The sequence below is a fragment of the Erythrolamprus reginae genome, chromosome 12 (assembly GCF_031021105.1).
Source record: "Erythrolamprus reginae isolate rEryReg1 chromosome 12, rEryReg1.hap1, whole genome shotgun sequence".
Taxonomy (NCBI): Eukaryota; Metazoa; Chordata; class Lepidosauria; order Squamata; family Dipsadidae; genus Erythrolamprus; species Erythrolamprus reginae.
The window spans coordinates 12,431,637-12,451,181 of record NC_091961.1 but is presented as its reverse complement, the minus strand read 5'-3'; the positions used below and the strand labels follow the sequence as shown (position 1 = coordinate 12,451,181).

General features: G+C 36.6%; 1 protein-coding gene across 1 annotated transcript; it reads left to right on the top strand.

Moving 5' to 3' along the window:
• Nucleotides 1-14,201, top strand: LOC139174652 (uncharacterized). The gene is made up of 2 exons (XM_070765141.1): nt 1-81; nt 11,326-14,201. Exon 2 carries the CDS (start codon nt 11,336-11,338, stop codon nt 12,242-12,244), a length of 909 nt encoding a protein of 302 aa, XP_070621242.1. The 5' UTR covers nt 1-81; nt 11,326-11,335; the 3' UTR covers nt 12,245-14,201.
• Nucleotides 14,202-19,545: the final 5,344 nt, after the last annotated feature.

Here is a 19,545-nt window from a genome sequence, read left to right as displayed (position 1 = left end):
GTAGAGATAAAAAGAACACAACCAGCCTCTTTGAGAAGAAAGAGTCTTCAAAGAGCCTCTCCTCAATTTGTTGACACGAGGGTAAGTAGCTTTTCATTGATTCATGACAATTCAATGGATAAATAAATGCACACATGCCAGCCCCATTAGAGAAGCCACGGGGTTCCTATTTAGGTAAAACACCTCTGCCGTCTTTGCTGGGAAGGAGCGTGTTTCCATTCATGTTATACATCTCTCTTAAGGTGATAAACTGCTTGGCAGAGCAAAGATGATTTTATGGGATAGAGATGAATTCTGGAGGCTATTTTTCCACTTGGAGGACATTGTCTTCTCTTTGCATAACGCAATAGAGCAATAGAGGAAAAACAAGAGGCAGTGAAAGCATCTGAAACTTCTACCCAAGGTGCTCTGCAATTAAGTGCAATCAAAACAGGCACTTCTGTTAAAAAGGCTTTCTGGGTGTCTTTGATCTGGCATATTTTCTTGACTAGCAGCTGCTATATTTGGGAATTCCCGTGCCCGGAGAAGCAGAGACTGTTTTGATAGATAGAGGGGAAGGAGGATGTTCCTGCTGGCCCACCACGTTTGCCTGCACTTTGTTTTTTTGATAGAGCAAAACTCCTCTTAAATGAAAAGCAAATGGAGGAAGAAAAAAAATCACAACATGATGGGATGCAGACATGATTTGTGTTTATATATTTTTTTAAAATTGTGTGTATGTGTGTTTAGAAACCGTCTTGCCAAGATGTTGGGGAAGGATTGTGCAACCTCTCCCCATTCATATATTTTTCTTTTAAAAAAAATATTTTTATTAATTTTCTTTAAACACACAAGACAGACAACATTTAACATTTAAAGGAGCTACCATTGCTCCGCTTGTTTTAGAAGTCTAACTAGACCTCTCCAAGTTCCTAAGAGGCCAGTAAGGGGCGTACATAAGTGCACTGATGTGCTTATCGTCCCCTGTCCAATCTTCTTTCCTTATCTCATATATCATACATTTTCTCACCTTTCCTCCAACCTCTCTTCTTTCTTACTTTCTATCATTATGTATATTACTTAATGTCTATTCTCCTTCATATGTATTGTATATTAGACAAAGAATAAAAAAACAAAAAAATAAATAGTACAAAAAAATAAAATCTAACTATGGTCAGATCAATACAGGAATACAATTTTTAATATTTGTACATTCTTTTTAAATTTACCTCTGTGTTTCCATTTTTATGTTATAATTCATATAATTCATATAACTCAAATAAGTTCTCCTGTCTATAAAACATCGTTTTGATAATATGATTAAACTAATTAAAATCAATTAATTAAACAAATAATAAAAAAGCATTTAAAGTCATTAATATTAAAAAATACTATTTTAACTATTACTTTATATCTATTATAACAATATTTTATAATAATTAAAATCACTTATTCAATTTAAATAATACTCTTAATATATATATTCAATTTTATAAATTCAACTGATTATTCTTATATAATTTTTAAAACTATTTTTTAAAATTCCACCATTTGTACACTTTGTCCCATATTTTATAAAATTCTGTTTCTGCTTGATTGTTCAAGCGTCTTGTCATCATGTCTAATTTCTGCTCTTATTTTTATCAGCAAAACTTCTAATGTTAAAATAAATAATAATGGTGATATTGGACAACCTTGTCTCACTCCTCTTTGTATTGTTAATTTTTCTATTTGTTCACTATTTATTATGATTTTAGCTGATTGTTCAGAGTATATAGCATCTATTATATTATAGAATTTAGTTCCTACCTCCATCTTATTCAATTGCATTTTCATAATCGAACGCTTTCTTAGCATCTAAAAATATCAGTGACTTTTGTTTGTCTGGATGTTACTCAAAGTATTCTAACGTATTTACTATTGTTCTTAAATTATTTTTTATTTGTCTTCCTGGTAAAAATCCATTTTGGTCTCCATGTATCATGCCATTTATAATGTTTTTAAACCTGTTGGCAAAAATTGATATAAAAATTTTATAATCCACATTTAACAATGAAATTAGTCTATAATTTTCAATTATTTCCTTTTCCATTCCCACTTTATGTATTAAAGTTATTAAAGTTTCTGATCATGTTTTGGGTAGTTTCCCTTCTGCTATTATTTGGTTATATATTTCTAAGATATTTGAGAAAACTGCCGGTATCACATCTGGGCCCGTCGCTTTATTATTTTTCTGATTCTTAATAGATTGTCTTAGTTCTATTTCTGTAATAGATTTTGTTGTGTCGTTGTGTTTAATCTTTGCTGTTGATCTTCAGTTAAAACTGGTAAATCTATAGTCCTTAAGTACTCAAAAATTGAATCTTCTTTTATTTCTTCCCTCTCATATAGTTTCCTATAAAATTTTAATGCTATTTCCTTTTTTCCCTCTGTTCTATGTCTTATTACGCCTTTAGTATCTATTAATTTTTTAATAATTTTATTTTCCCTCTCTTTACTAAGTTTGTATTCCAACCATCTTCCTGGTTTATTTGCATGCTCAAAATATTCCTGTTTTGTTCTCTTTATTTTTTCTACCATTGATTCTTGTTCTATCAACCTTAGTTTATGTTTTATTACTTCTCTCTGGTTTTTAACTTTATCATCATGCTCATCTTTTTGCATTTGCAATTCTAATTTTTTCAATTCTTGCTCTAATTCTTGATAGTGTATTTTTTTCTCTTTGTTTTTTTTTTTGCCATGAAGGAAATTGTTAGCCCGCGTATATATGCCTTTGTTGTGTCCCAAAGATTTTGTGAGGTGGTATTGCTGTTTTTGTTTATTTTGGAAAAAACCACTAATTATTTCTCTATCCATTTCTTATACTCAGGATCCTTTACTATATTTCTGTTCATCAACCAATTATTTGTTTTTCCTTTACTTTTCCAATATATAACTAAGGGATTATGGTCAGCCCAGGTATTAGTCTCAATCTCAATATTTCTAATTTTTTCCATTGTGTGTGCTGGGGCCCATGCCATATCAATCCTGGACCAAGTTTTATGCAGGTTAGAATAAAGAGTATATTGTTTATTTTTTAAGTCGTACTCTCGCCATATATCTTTTAATAACAGTTCTGGGTGCATGATTTGTGTGTATATATTTTTTTTAAAATTGTGTGTATGTGTGTTTAGAAACCGTCTTGCCAAGATGTTTGGAGAAGGATTGAGCAACCTCTCCCCATTCATATATTTTTCAAAGGGGATAAAATGTTTTGGGGGTTTTTGGTTTATGGAACATAAAATAACAGGCTTGGGAAGAATCTTGGAGATTTTCTAGTTTAACCCTACAATGTTCTGAAATAAAAGTTGGCACTTAGTTTGCATGATTTGGCACAGAGATATGATCAGCAACGGTATTAGGCATGAAAGGGATGCCTGCCTTTATCAATAGGTCTATAGCTTGGACCACATCCACTGAAGGTTTTTTTTCTCTACCTAACACTTTTATCCATTAATTCTCAGGTGATGAAATTGGAGCAAGTTGGTAGCACCTTCTTGCATCATTTGCTATAGTTCTATATTACGAAATTATTCTGTTTCTGACAGCCATGTATGATAGAAGAAGGTAAAGTCTTGACCATTTTGAGATACCTTCTCTCCCATGTACTAGACAGCCATGTATGATAGAAGAAGGTAAAGTCTTGACCATTTTGAGATACCTTCTCTCCCATGTACTAGCCACATCCATGGGTGACTATGCTTCATGGTCAATTAATTGATTCATTCATCTATGCCATGGTCTGGCACTCATGAAAAAAATTCATGAGAAAGTACATACCCATTTTTCCTCCTTGCTGTGTGCTGGGAAATAATTTTTATGAAATCAAATTTGGAACTCTTAGTCAGGAAAAACCTCACTACGTGTTTTTATTCCATTTATTCCACTGAAGATGTAAAGAAATCTCTGGATGCTAAGAAGGATGAGGGGAAGAGAGTGCTCTTAGTGCTCACCCAAATTTGGATCCGATAACAAAGAACTCATAGAACATAGAATAACATGGTTGGAAAGGGTCTTAGAAGCCTTCTAATGCAACCTCTGCTTGTGGCAGGAGATCCTATAGCATTCCAAACAAATTTCTGTCTAGTCTCCCCTTGAAGACCTCCAGTGATAGTTTGGATTTCTCTTTAATAATTTTCCACCCATCATTTCTTGTCCTGTCCTCAAGTGCTTTGGAGAATCGGTTGACCCACCCTGTAATAGTCTCTCAAATATTGGAAGCCTGCTATGACTTCTCTTCTTCTCTTGTTAGACTGTACATAACAACTTCCTTGAAAGCAGCATAAGTTGCATTAAATAAACAAATGCCTTCTGTCCCCTGTCCTAATGTTTGTTTTATTTTTTACTAGTACCATGTATATGAATATTATTTTATCTTTACATATCTCCAATATGTACTTGACAAAACAAACAAACAATTACTGTTTAACAGATTAACATAGTTGGAAGGGACGTTGTAGCTTAGTCCAACAACCCCCCCCCCACCCGTTCTAGCAGAAGACCCTACAACATTTCTGACAAATTGTAGTTTAATCTCTTCTTTTTTTATTAATATTGATTGTTTCTTGATTGCTTATTTGACACCTATGACATGATTCTTGACAAATGTATCTTTTTCTTTTATGTACGCTGAGAGCATATGCACCAAGACAAATTCCTTGTGTGTCCAATCACACTTGACCAATAAAATTCTATTCTATTCTATTCTATTCTTGAAATTTTCAAGTGATGAAGCTCCCACAATGACCGATGGCAACTTCAGTTCCATTGGTTGATTACTCTCACTGTCAGAGAAAATTTATCCTTGTTTCTATGTTGAATCTCTCCTTGATCAGTTTCCATCCATTATTCCTTGTCTGGCCTTCAGGTGCTTTGGAAACTAGCTTGACCCCCCCTCCTCTCTGTGGCAACCCCTCAAATATTGATATAGGCAAATATTGATATAGTAGAGGCTATGAACAGGTTATGAAAAAAATATTTAATTGTCATTGGAATCCATATTTATTTGAGGAGTGGGAGATATGTTTTAAACAAAATATTCTAATATTCTTCCCCCCCTTTCTTCATAGAATTCATAACAATTTTATAGATTCTAGAAAGTCATAACGTCAGACTATTTAAGGATTTTCTAAAATTGTCTTTTGAGAGTATATAAAATTATATAGTCTTACACTCTTCATTTTTAGGTTGACATTTTTCATTTTCCAATTCAGTTATTGAAGTTTAATATTAGAAGATATGATTTCAAAAATCAGGTTAACAGACGAACAGTAAAAAAATTCAGAACACGTTGCCAGAACTTTATGTTACAATTCCATTTATAAAAATGTATAGCTAAATAGCTGGGTTTTTTCTAGAGCAGGTCTGACTTTCTGGACTGACATTCCTTCACTCTGTATGTTGTGCCATGTCATCAGAATGATCTTAATTATTTATTGCTTGCGACACACTTGCCCACATGTTTTCTGGGTAAAGACATCCTGGCCAAAAGATGCAAAATAAATGTGTTACTTTCTTTAAAAAATGACTTTGCACTTTAAAAGAAGAAATTATTCATCCAGTTGTGCAACATAAAGTGTAACATTCCTTCTTCCATCAATTTATATTTCTAGTGAAGTAATCATGGGAATGAAACACTGAGATGAGAGGTTTAAAAGAAAACAAACAATGAAAAAACCTCTAAAACTGTTTATCACAACACATTAAAGATTAAGCAAAATAATATTTTTTTCCAAATCTGTTGCACTTGATTTATCATTCTGATCTGTGAATGAGATGTTCTAACCATAACATTAACGCTTTCCTCCCCTTTTCCTTTCCCCTTTCCTCCTGTATCGTTCGCTGTGCCTTCCAGGAGTTCAGAGAGAAATTTACAAATGAATAATATAAGCTTACTTACATAAAAATATACACAAGAAGCGAGTATTTAAAACAATGAATTCAGAATTAAAACATACACAGTAAGAAGAAAGCAGCATAAATTGTATTAAATAAACAAATACTGTTCAATGAGCATTCACGCACATGTATGCTATGGATACATATTAGAATACATATGGGAATCTTCTGCTTCAATTAATTCAGAGCAGTTTGTTACACCATCTTGCCATGATTCTTGAAAGAGCTCAGAGCAACATAAGGAGTCAGTTTAACAGAGAACATGCAGTTGTGGCAGAGCATAAATTTTGTACAGGAGCCAAAACTCCAAGTCTACTGGAAGGATCACTGAGTACATTTATTTTTGCTTCTCAAATTGATAAGCGTTGATTAAGACAGGAGCCATCTTCCTCCTCCCCCTTTATAGCTTAACACCAGAAGCAAATGTTAAAAATAGAGAAAAATGTTAAGTAAATGAAAATGTATTGAGCCAATAGTTGGTGAAAGAGTTGATAAGGAGAGTTGACTATAACTTAAAAGAAAGGCAGGGATCCGGTTTTACAACCGATGGTCCTCTGAATTAAGTCTTCCTGTATTTTTAAGAACTGCTTAAACTTAAACATCGAAACTTGTTTAAAATTTAACTGTGCAGCCTTTCGTGTGGGACAGAGAGGCTCACACCATTGTGGGGCTGATTGGCCCTGTAAGAAACCCCTCCCCCATCTCTTTTAACAACTACTAATCTCTATCTTGGAGATTTAATCAAGTTATTTTTTAATACTGTTACACTTTTTAACCTTATATTGTACTCTGTCCAGAGCCTCTCTTTGAGGGATGTAAATGGTAAATATGAAAAATACATAAATAAATAAATAAAATAAATATAGTTTTTTGTGGCAGGATCTTCATTGAAACAGTTTTCCATAATGGTTAATTGCTCTATAATCACTAAGTATTTGACAAGTAGGATCGGAAAGGATAGGATAAGATAATATCCACTGTAACTGCAGAAGATGTGCTAAAAAGTGCTGGAAGGACCAGACCTTCAATATCACACAATTCTTCGCATAATAACCTACTGTTTTGGTTGTTTGACCTACTCTGCTTTTTTGTGGGAAAATGTACACAGCTCAAGTCATAATTTATTTCTGTAAATTCTTTATAAAATAAATTAAATTCTACCGATGTTTCCTTTGGGGATAGGAACAGAGGTGGGATTGAGCCACTTCACACCGGTTTGCATGAACCATTAGCAGAAATGCTGAGTAGTTCAGAGAACTGGGCAATACCACCTCTGGCTGGCCCTGCCCCCAGCTGACCCCACACGGCTCACCCTGCATGCCTGCTTCCCCTGCCCCCGCCCAGTCACTCCTCGCCTCCCCAGCATGGCACACTGCGTGGCTCCTTGTTTGCGTTGACCACACAGTTCCTGCACCTTGCCTACCTTCCAATGCAGTGCCTAGGGCCCAATTGTATGGCCTTGATCTACATGCCTGGGTAGGTTAATAATAATAATAATAATAAATTTATTGTCATTGTCAAAACAACGAATTGTAATTGGCAACGAAAGTCGTGTGACACCCTAAGACCAGTCTCACCATACATAAAATCAGAATAGGTAAATTTAAAAATAGAATAAAAATAGAAAAAAAAATAGAATAAAATGTCCCACCACTACAAATTCCCCACCCTGAACCACTCAACCATTTCTTTGCCTATCTGATCTCCTGCTCCATCGCATTTCTTGCCATCGTGTGCAGCGAAACTAAAATTTGCGTGGGACTAAAAAAAAAGTTCAACCAATCAATTCCAACTTCTTATGAAAGAAAAAGATCTTGCAAAGTTGGAATTGATTGATTGAGTCTGTCTTGTGAGCCTGGGGTGGTTGCCAGTGCTAGGATTGCCACTCAGGGGATGCAGCCAGGCTCCAAAGTTAAATGCTTCCTTTTCTTGCTAGTGCATACAAGCATCATTAAAAGGAGAAATAGTGAATTCTGTAACCGGAAAAACTATGAATGAAAACAATGTATTCCAGTTAAATTAGAATTGGTTCTTTGTGAAGGATCTACGAAAATTTTTAAATGTTGCAATAAGGCCCCAGAGAAAAAATAAAGCAGAAAGATTTAACTAAAGCAGAAGAGAAATAATGGTTAGACATCCACTAACAGACTGGTTTGAAAACGCCTTTTAAATGTGTTTTCAATCGTAGGATTGGAAATATTTGCTTGACTGTATGCTTTAATGTTCATTATAAGCAGAGATGTATTCTTCACACTTCAATGCATTTTGCAAAAATCATTGTAGCAAACTGAATACGACTGTAGAGCATGATTTCTCACCAAAATGCAATTTAATATAGAGCAAAGTAACATTTTTCACAAGCAAGAAAAAAATGTATAGAATAGGTGGTGCCTTGGTTCAACTGGAAGTAACTGTGAGATGGATTTTTGAGATGGAAACTTATCAAACATTCCCAACCTAGAAATAAGAAGAAATTTCCTGACAGTGAGAACAATTAAGGGGCGTGCATAAGCGCACCATTGTACCTACTGTCTCTATCCTATTGCTCTCTTGTCTTCTATCATTACTTTTCAAATCCTTACTTTTCTAATGTTTTATTTATACAAATTACCATACCATAATTGTTTGACAAATATATATATAAAAATAAAAAAAATAAATTAATCAGAGAAATTGGATGCTTTCAGAAATTGTGGGTGACCACCATCACTGGAGGTTTTTAAGAAGAAATTTGTCCATAATAGTCTAGGCTCACATGCTTCAGCAGGGGTTGGACTAGAAAACTTCAAGGTCCATTCCAACTTTATTATGCTTTATAAATATTTCCACCCAGTCTTATCAAGAAAATGGTGATAAACAATATTGGGAAGGTACATCAGGTCTTCTGATAGCAAAATCTCATCTTTTGGGCTAATGTCAAGGGAAAGATGACTTCCTCACTCACCATAACATGGAAGATGGCACAAGGAGTGTCTAGGAGGGGTAAGGGTGAGGAGAGGCCAGGTGAGGTGCCCCTCCATTGGAGTGACATTGAGTTGGCCACACCCACCCAATCATGATGGGAAATAAATAACATGTTGGTCCACCATCTGATATAGCCTTCTCCATTATGGTCAAATGTTCTGTATTAAATTTGCAGACTAGTTTAAATTGTTATGGAGGATAATGGGAAGTCTTTGTTTGAAATGGAACCTGGTGACAGCTTAGAGTAAGTCTCCCTATTTTCCTTGGCAAGGTTTTCAGAAGTGATTTATCCTTGCCATTCTTATTCTACGGATTGATAGGCCCAAGGTCATCTAGCTGGGTTTGTTTAATCTTGCAGTTTGAACTCTTACATTTCTATTGAATCTTGGGCTATTGGCAAAAGCATACAGTATGTGTTACATTGAAGTAGCTCCCCTCCTACAAGAATAAAATATTTAAGAATTAGATTTACCTGAGCTTTTATTTTCTGCCCCAGTTGTGTAACTACCTAATCTTTTTTGCAAATTTCATGTGTAAAGCTAATTGATTAAGGAGACAAGAGGATTTATAATTTCTCTTAACTGCTCATTCTACAAGCTGTCTGCCATGAATAATTTGGGGGAAAACACTGCTCTCCTTGGTGTCTATACAGATTCTCAGTCCTTCTCAGTCATGGTTGCCCCAAAGTTGCTTTTCCAAGTCCATCTTCATTTAACCCTGGTATTCTCCTCCCATTTACTATACACTTGTTACCCTCCGGGTCCTTTTAGACCCGGAGTATAAAAAGGTTGGTTCTAGCTCCTGGAATGGTCTTTTTGATTCCTTTTTTCACTAGTATACTAATTTGAACATTTCTGAATACAATGAAATGAAAATTGAAGTGAAAAAATAATGCTTATTTGTTTATTTTGCTCATCAAACCCTGCCCCCTGTTTTTGTGAAATTTTGTTCATTTTCATCTAGATTAAGTTGCAAAATCTGACTTTTTTGACCATCTTTGGTATTGGGAAACTAATTTGAACATTTCTGAACACAATGATATGAAAATTGAAATGAAAAAAATAATGCTTATTTGTTAATTTTTTTCATAAAAGCTCGCCCTCCCATATTTGTGCAATTTTGTTCATTTTTATCTCGATTAGCCTGCAAACTCAGAACCTTTTGACCATCTTTGGCATTGGCATACTAATTTGAACATTCTGAACATAATAAAATGAAAATTGAAATGAGAAAAATTGATGTTCGCAAAGATTATACACTTGTGATCCTCCGGGTCCTTTTAGACCCGAAGTATAAAAAGGTTGGTTCTAGCTACTGGAATGGTTTTTTTGAATATTGTTTTCACTAGTACTAATTTGAATATCCCTGATCACAAACAAATGAAAAATGAAATAAGAAAAAAAGGATTTTGCATGCTAATCTATCTATAAATTGAAATAATTGCACACAGACAGGGGGGCAGGTTTTCTCAGCAAAATAATCTATTAAGCATTAGTTTTTTCATTTCAATTTTCATTTCATTGTGTTCAGAAATGTTCAAATTAGTATTTCAATGCCAAAGATGGTCAAAAAAGTAAAATTTTGCAGACTAATCTAGATGAAAATGAACAAAATGTCACAAAAATGGGGGGCGGGATTTGATGAGCAAAATAAACAAATAAGCATTATTTCTTTCACTTCAATTTTCATTTCACTGTGTTCAGAAATGTTCAAAATAGTATACTAGTGAAAAAAGTATTCAAAAAACCCATTCCATTAGCTAGAACCAACCTTTTTTATACTCCGGGTCTAAAAGGACCCAGAAGGTAAGATTGGTAACTTTTGTTGCCCAGCAAAAACTATACAACCATCCCCCCAAAAAACCCCACCAACCTTAGAAAGAACCCCTCAAATGAGGAAAAGTCATGGAATTTCAAATTTCAGATATGCAGGGAAATTTTTTTACAGGATCTCAAACTTCATTTCTGGTCCTTTTAGACCCTAGGAGACTACCAGAGTTAAAATACACTCTTTTGAAGACAACAAAGTCCATATTTTGGACAGAGAAAATCACTGGATTAAAAAAGGGGTTAAAAAGTCCATTTATGTCAAAATTGAACAGCCCACTATGGGAGTGGGGGGGATATGACATCATCTATCTCCAATCTACCAGACATTATCTCCAATCTACACAACCTTCTTAGAACTTGTACAACAACAAATTTTAAGAAGGCTCCACACCAATTTGCACTGCTCAGGAGATTCTAATGACTTCCATACCCCACCATCCAGTCAGAGCTGAAAAGCTTCTTGGATGAGAAGTGAAATATCTTCAAAGAAAAAACCAAAAGTTCAGTTGCCTCTTGAAAAAGCACTGTTGGGACTGCTCTCTTTGATAAATTTGTATCATTTGAGTCATACATGCATGTCTCTCAAACTTGATGTCTTCCCCATTTTATCTTGCAGAACTGTCGTCATGGGAAAATTCCTGTTGACCTGCTCAATTGTGATTCTCTTCATTTTGCTCCAGACTGAGGAAATTGTCTCCACTAAAAGAGGACCCATCCCCCGTGGAAGTGCAGAGAAATCTTCTAACACACGGAATCATCGTGTGAATCATCCTGCTAACTCACATCGATACAACTCCGGAAACGCTTCACCTTCTGCACGGGACAGCTCTCAAAATTCATTCAGAGAACTAGAATCTTCGTCCAATCACAAAAAACCAAGAAATCATCGACGCTATTTTGAGCCTCCACGGGATAGCCATCAAATACCAGGAAATCATCTACGATTTGTGGTCAAACCTGAAATTCCTGAGTCTTTCTCACACCAACTATATAACCACCAAGATCCTCAATTGGGACAGAATAATCGCAAAACTAAACGGCGCAAGTCGAAGGATAAGACTGAAGCTGCAAGTGAGATTGCAGAAGCTAATCAAGGCTTTCAAACTTTCTCCAGGTCTTCAGAAGGAGGCAATTCCAGATCTCATGACGGCAACCCAGCGGACTCAAAGCCAAAGGGTGATGAAGTGAAATATGTGGGGGAAACTGTTAGAAATGCTCCAGTGGAAGACCCCGAGAGCTACATCTTAGGCAGCCCCATAGACAAGATGTTTTTTCGTTTTAATGACAGTGAGGAAAAACATTGGTGGAATGAAAACCGTCACCGTTTTGCCACCCATGTTTACCACCCAAACTCTAGACAGCCAATTTCAAGAGAAAGAGTAGCTTTGGCTAATAGTCTTGGAAGTGCCAGTGGACACAATCCCCAAAACAATGCTGTGTCTGATTTGCATTTCTCTTTTGAGAATGCTTTGTTTCTCATTCACCCTTTTGCCATTTCAGCCATTACCTTAATCATTCCTTTCCTGATCTTCTAAGGGCTATGATTCCTAAGTCTCTTCCATGGTTGCTATTAACTTATCTCAAGTCTGGAACATTTCTCTATCCAGCAAGAATTTAGTTATAGTTTATGTTGTCTGGAGACTGCATGAGATGCAAAGAAATGCAATACATAGGCTATTTATGAATGAATTCCAATTGCCATCATGAATCAGTCTAAAGTGATTCCTTTTTTGACTTTGTCAAGTATAAGGAGACGGTAGAAAATCTCCCTATTCCTGTAGCCTCAATCCTTTAGTGGACTCTGCTCAGATTTCAGGAAATATTTTGACCGTTCACATGATAGTAGAAGTTGTTTTTGAGAAGTAGGAAGGGAAGGAAGGAAAGAAGGAGACTTCTGAGATTATTTAAAATGAATATAGAAGTTGTTTTTGAGAAGTAGGAAGGGAAGGAAGGAAAGAAGGAGACTTCTGAGATTATTTAAAATGAATACATCAAGATCTGAAGATAAGGTTCCAATCAAACACTCCTTTTGGGGGGGAAAAGCACCTTGGGACAACCAAAGATGGTCCTATGGTTGTCCCAAGTTGCTTTACTTCCCTCAAAAGGCAACTGGGCAACTGTTTTTCTTTCCTTTAAAAATATTTAATTCTAACCCAAGAAGCCTCTTGGATGAAAAGCAAAATGTTTTCAAAGAAAAAAAACCAAGAAAGTCCAGTTGCCTTTTAGAAAAAAAGCACCTCTGAGTTTAAGTTCTAGTTCTATCTTTAGTATTCTTTTCTGCCATGCAGTATTGATTGTCACAAATCAGAAACGGACAGAGACTTGGTTCAGAATGAAATTATTTCAAATTCAAGAGCCATTTAATTACAATGCATTATCAATCCAAGAAATGCATAAATATGTAAATAAATAAATTTGGGCTCCTCAATGCTAGAATAGGCGGTTGAGATCAGGATTAATGTGCTTCTTCTCTTGAAACAAAGGAGGCAGTTGGGTTTATTCCATTTTCCTTCCTGCCCTAGGATTCTCAAAAGAAGTTTCTTTGAGAAAGCTTGGCTGAACTTCTGAAGATGGATTCCCATCATGAAAAACTGCCTTCTTTAAATAAAATGTGAAGTTGAAGATTTTTTAAAATCAATCCTTCATAGCAGAGGTGAGTTCTGGCTTACCTCGCTGCCAGTTCACTTCCTCATGCACCATATGGTACACATATGTTGCGCACCATGTGAACCCACCATGTGTGATGTGCACGCTTTCTCCACATGCATCCAGAGTGCCAGAAACCCCCCAAAAGAGCTTCTGCTTTGCGCGGAAGTGAAAAACAAGATGGCACCACCTGTGAGGGAGCTGATTCAGGGGGCGGGGTACCTAGCCATCCATCGCTGGTTTGGCGAGTGGTGGGAAATTCTCGCTACCAGTTCTATAGAACTAATTTGAATTGGCAGGAACCCACCTTTGCTTCATAGTAATGTGTTGATAAGCCCTTCTTCAACATCCTTGCTTTACTTCTTCTTTCAGTAGCTGTGGTTAAGCTAGAAAGACTAATGAGTCAACAAAATCCTTCTGTTATCTCTAATTTGGATCTTGCCTTAATTCACCTGTAAAAGGTCAGAAAGATAATTTCAAGAGAGCTTTAGCATCTTAGTTAAGAACTGAGAAATCCTGAAGCTACCATATTTTTCGGAGTATAAGATGCACCTTAGATTTGGGAAAGGAAAATAGGGTGAAAAAATCTACCTACCAGGTATTCCTCTGGCTAGCATCCTTACTCTTGTCAGCTTCAGCACATTATTTTATCCCTCTTCTTCAGAGGGAGCAGCAATGAAAAAATCCTGCAACCTCTGAAGATTGTTAGCACCTTGTTAGGGCTGAAGGAAAAAAACCTTCGGAAAATGCTTTCAAAAAGCGACATTTACAGTGTAAGATGCACTCAAATGTTTAGCCTCTTTTAAGGGAGAAATAGATTCTTCTTATACTCCGAAAATACTGTAATTTGGAAATAATACAGCATTTGTGTTTCTGTTTAATTTTCCTTCTTTTTTTGTAAAGTTTTTTTTTCTGCACAATTTCCATATATATATATATATATATATATATATATATATATATATATATATATATATATATATATATATATATATATCAGTGCATATACCTTAAAATATATCATTAACAGACTTATATATTTTTAATCAATTGGTAATGTGTATGTCTAGTCTTCCAGCTAATTCCCTTTTTTGTTTTTCTGTCATATTTTTCACTGAAAGTTTTGTTTTGTCTTTATTAATTTTTAGTTCCACGACCTCACTATATAGTTTAATATGTTGCATTAATTTGGATCCCATTATCACTATTATTATTTGTTTTGACTTTGGAGGTTTTAACTAGAAATATAAGACAAAATAAAGATATAAAAGGAATGAACTTTAAAAAGAGGAAGGCAAAATTGCAAGCATTTGCAGATGTTTATATTAGAAGAGCCACTGGAGACGGGACCCAAATAATTTTCCTTCTTTGTGCGGTGGAAAGAACTATACAAGAACAGCTGGGAAGTCTATCTGACCATGAGTATTGTAAACAAGAAGATAGGAGTTTAAGCTATTTTGATTGTTCATATATATAGTGCTCAGATTTATTTCCTTGTAGTATGTTGATTATCTAATGTTCCAACACAAAATTTATTTTAAGATTATTTGTTAACTGCTGTTTGACCTGTAATCTCCATGCACTCTTCACATCCTTTTAGCTAAATTGCCAAATAAAATTCTGTTGTGTATAACTCCAAAATAGGTTTGTTGGTATTGTATTTGGTCCTTGTTTGCAAATCCACTGCTATATAAAGTTTGTAAAGTTTGCAAATCCACTGTAAGGAGCGTTAGATTAATTGATCGATGACAATAAAAGGGGTTGCAAGGCCTTGTCCATGGCAGGATTGCCTTCCCCAGATGCTGCTGCTTGTCTCCTCCCTCACTGAATGACAACATCTGGTGACCCCGATGTGATCCCTGCCCCCCTCCCCCACATTAAGCTGGAATAGCCTTCAGGTGCACCCTCAACAAAATATTGCTCCCACGTGAGTATGGGGTTGGGATTGTCAGCTGAGCAGAAGGATCATGCAAAACAGCTGTATAAAATATTGGAAAGTGCTTCTCTCATCACGAAGGGAAATGAGACAGAAGTAAGTTTATGTGAATTAGAAGAGTTGGTGGCAGAAATTACCTATCAATGTGTTTGGTTTCCAAAGGCTGGTACTTTGGATCTAAATGTTTGGGTCAGAATATGAATAGACCTTTACACACATGGAAGCACATCTATGCATATTTTATTGCTATTGCAAAAATGCAAGAAAGCTATAGAAAGCATGGAGAGAAAAAAATACCAAGCTATCCTCTCAACTCATCTCTTTGCTTCTCGAGGAATATGTATCTCTTTTTCCTTCCCTGCCCTTTCAGCTAACTTTGCCTGCTACTAACTTGCTGGTAGGATTTAGCTCCCAAACTAATTTTAATTCAGAAGTGAAAGCAGTTTGCACAGGATTTCAAGAGAAACAGCAAAAAGCAAATCTCACAGGAGAAAAACCTAGCATAAATTTTCCTCTTCCTTTCATACCAAATTTCCAAATACCACTACATGAATCTTTTCCAGTGGTAAAAAATACTGGTCTGATTAAAAAAATGCAAAAGGGAGAATTAGAAAAGGATCAGCGTTTTTTTCTTGATCAAGAAAATGCTGAAACTTCCATTGATGCAGTTAATGTAAATGTTTCTTCTGAAAATATCTTTAGGGAATTTCAAAAAGTTCTTTCTTCACAAAGAGTCTCCAGGAGACCAGACTTCTATGTCGATTGTATTAATTTATGTTTTATCTTGTAGACATTCCTTACTGAGTTAATTTAAAGCCATAATTTTTTTAATGCTAAAAGTCTTACTCAAGTCTTTTATTTCTCTATGAAAAGTATAAAAAGCATTGGACAATGTGTGACATTTTTAATTTTTATAGAGATTTATCTATACAGTAATACCTCGTCTTACGAATTTAATTGCTTCCCGGTGGAGGTTCGTAAGGCGAAAAGTTCCTAAGACAAAACAGTGTTTCCCATAGGAAACAATGTAAATGCATGCAAGAAAAAACCTCCTGCGAAAATGGCGCTCTGCTGGGTGCCGCCGCCCAGCCATCGCCTTTTGAAACAGCCGGGGGGCTTCTCAGCATCCTACCGAACCCCAACGCCAAACCCCAACTTTTGCCAAAATTCTGGGTTCGGTGTTCGGGAGGCCACTGAGAAGCCCCACCGCCTGGCTGTCGCATTTTGAAACAGCCGGGGGGCTTCTTGGCGTTATCCCGAACGCCAAACCGAGAGGTTCGGCAAAAGTTTGGGTTCGGCATTCGGGTTCAGGAGGACGGTGAGAAGCCCCGCCGCCTGGCTGTCAGCTTTGCAAAAGAGCCGTGGAGCTGTCGGGCTGGTCAGGAGGCTCAAACAGAGTTGGGGAATCCCAATAGGGAATTCCATGGGTGGAGCTTTTATGTCACGAAGACATCTTTCCTGGCCGGCCGGCTGCCCGGGAAAGCGGCATTCTTTCTAACATGCCGCTTTCCTGTGCCGTTTCCTGGGCAGCCACCATGACAACAAGGCTTCTACTGAGGTGAGCTGCATGGTGGTGGTGGGAGGCAGAGCCAAGGGGAGGGCACGGAGCCAAGGGGAGGGTGCGCCGGCCAGCAAAGCTGGTTGCCCGGGAAAGCGGCATGCTTTTCAAATGCACTGCTTTCCTGTGCTGCTTTCTGAGCAGGAACCACCGGGGCGATGGAGGGGGGAGGGAGCCGGCTATTCAGGCACCAGGAGTCTGGTGGGAAGGTGTGGCCGACTCCCTCATGCATGAACTTCCCAGGTGAAAGGGAAAGATAGCAAGAGAAAGAGAGAGACAGCAAGTAAGCAAGAGAGAGAAAGAGAGAGAAAGAAAACAAGCAAGAGAGAGAGAGAAAAAGAGAGAAAGAAAGCAAGACAGAGAAAGAGAGAGAGAGAAAGCAAGAGAGAGAAAGAGAGAGAAAAAAAACAAAGCAAGAGAAAGAGAGAAACAAGAGAGAGAGAGAAGTGACTCTTGATTTAAAGCATATGGTAAAAAGCACCCAAATAACAACAGAGAAACCCCCCCCAGCCCTCATCTGTTTTTGGAAATGGTTCAAGAGTTCTCTCTCTCTCTCTCTCTCTCTCTCTCACACACACACACACACACACACACACACATACTCACACAAGGGAGGGAGGAGACAGGAATGGAAAAAGAGAGAAGTGAGAGGGGGAAGGAATGAGAGAAAAAGAGAGGAGGAGGGAGAAATGAGAAACAAATGAGAGAGAAAAGGGGGAGGGAGAGACAGGAGAGGTACCCAAAAATGAGACAGTGGTAGAAATTTGAGGAGGAATGATTGATTATTAAATATGGATTGACTATGGAATGATGGTAAAAGATATATTTAGGTGTTGTTTAATATTAAATATTAAATATTAATATTAGGATGTATTAATTTGTAAAATTGGTTTAGAATTATACAACTGTATAGAATTACATAGGTAAAATTAATGGAAGATACATATGATAAATGAGGGGTTCATGATATGTATTGTATGATTTAATGACTTTGCATTATGAATTTAAAATGTACTTGGAAATGTAGAAGATTGATGAGAGTGAATGTAAATGCTAAGTGCCTGAAAATTAATTGAGCTTGAAAATATTGAATGAAATTATAGCAAAGTAAATATGGAAATATATTAATTGATGCATTGGTGTTCAGATATATTTTTATAGTATTATTAGATAACTATAATACTATGATAAATATTTAAGAAATGAAGATTTTAAAGCATGGATTTATTAATAGTTGTGTTTTTGGTTTTGCTTGTTGTTTTAGTTTTAATAGTATTAGATTTTGGTTTTGTTTTATTATTAATTTCTTTTAACAAAAAAGAAGGGAATTTCCCCCCCTATTTTATTCATTCATTCATTCATTCATTCATTCATTTTGATATTTATGCCACCCAGTCCGGACAGGACTGCTGCTCAGACACTATACACTGAAAAAAAATTAGCGGGAACACTGATGGTCACTGTACAAATGGTTGTAAGCAGTGATGGGCTCCTATGGGAAGGGTCAGGAACGCAGTTCTGGTAGCAAAATTTGGAGCTCCACCCCAGAGAACCCAATTTGCACTGAAAGGTGTTGAAACAAAATGCATAAGCCACATCCACAATGTGGTAGTAAAAATTTTGGTAGCCCATTACTGGTTGTAAGTCAAGGGCTACCTGCATTAAAACTATTTGAGAACTGTTCTGCCGGCGGGTCTCAACTGCCCGTAATTAAAGGGTAATTAGTCCAGGAAGACACACACTACACGATAAAAGAAAAACTCAAAAGTTTTTATAAACAGAAAAACAGTAACAGCTTCCTTTTTAAATGTGAAAGGGATTTTCTGGTACACACAAGGCACAGGTTAAATGCAATCCAATTGCTCACCCAATAATGGGGAAATAATGGGGAAGACAACTAATTAAGACGTTTTGTAGGCTTCAAAGTGTGGCATTTCTGCAGTTCTGTAAAGTCGCATTTTATAGGGACCTCAGAATAGGAACCAGTTTCAATCAACCTGTTTTCCTCAAAATAAGACATCTTCTGATAATAAGACCGATTGGGCTTTTGAGTGTATGGCAATAAGGCCAAGCTCTTATTTCAGGTTCCAGAAAAATATGAGACAGGGTCTTATTTTCAGGGAAACACAGTACTGTATTTACTCCTGATGCCCCCTAAAATGAGAAATGAATTTGAGCAAACATTTCATAGGATAAATTGAATGATCTCATTAGATTAGGGTTAGGCAGGAAATCAATTTACCATTTACAGTATTTTGTTTACAATCAAATCTATATATTGCAGAAGTTCTCAAACTTTCAAAATATTTTAGCAATTATCTCTCTACATCGTTTATAAATCTCTGGGGCTTATCATCTTAGTTTGGGAACATCGAGATTTCTCAATATTTTATTTATGTATTTGTTTTATTAGTTTTATTTTATTAGTTTCCGAAGTGAAGCTGTCTCAACCGGGGAGAGCCAACCCCTGCCCCACCCCTGCCACAGCCGCTCGCCCAAGCCGAGTCCGCCACCCAAGAACAAGGTGCCGGTGCGGATGATGGCTCTGCCCTTTCAGGGCCTTTTCGCCGACCTCCTCAGCCCTGTGATTTGGCGGCAGGGACCTGGGGCGTGGATGTGACATTCCTGGTCCTGCTGCTCCTCAATTGAAAGCCACTGGAGCCGCCTCAGCAGTGGCCGCTATTGCGGCCACTTCT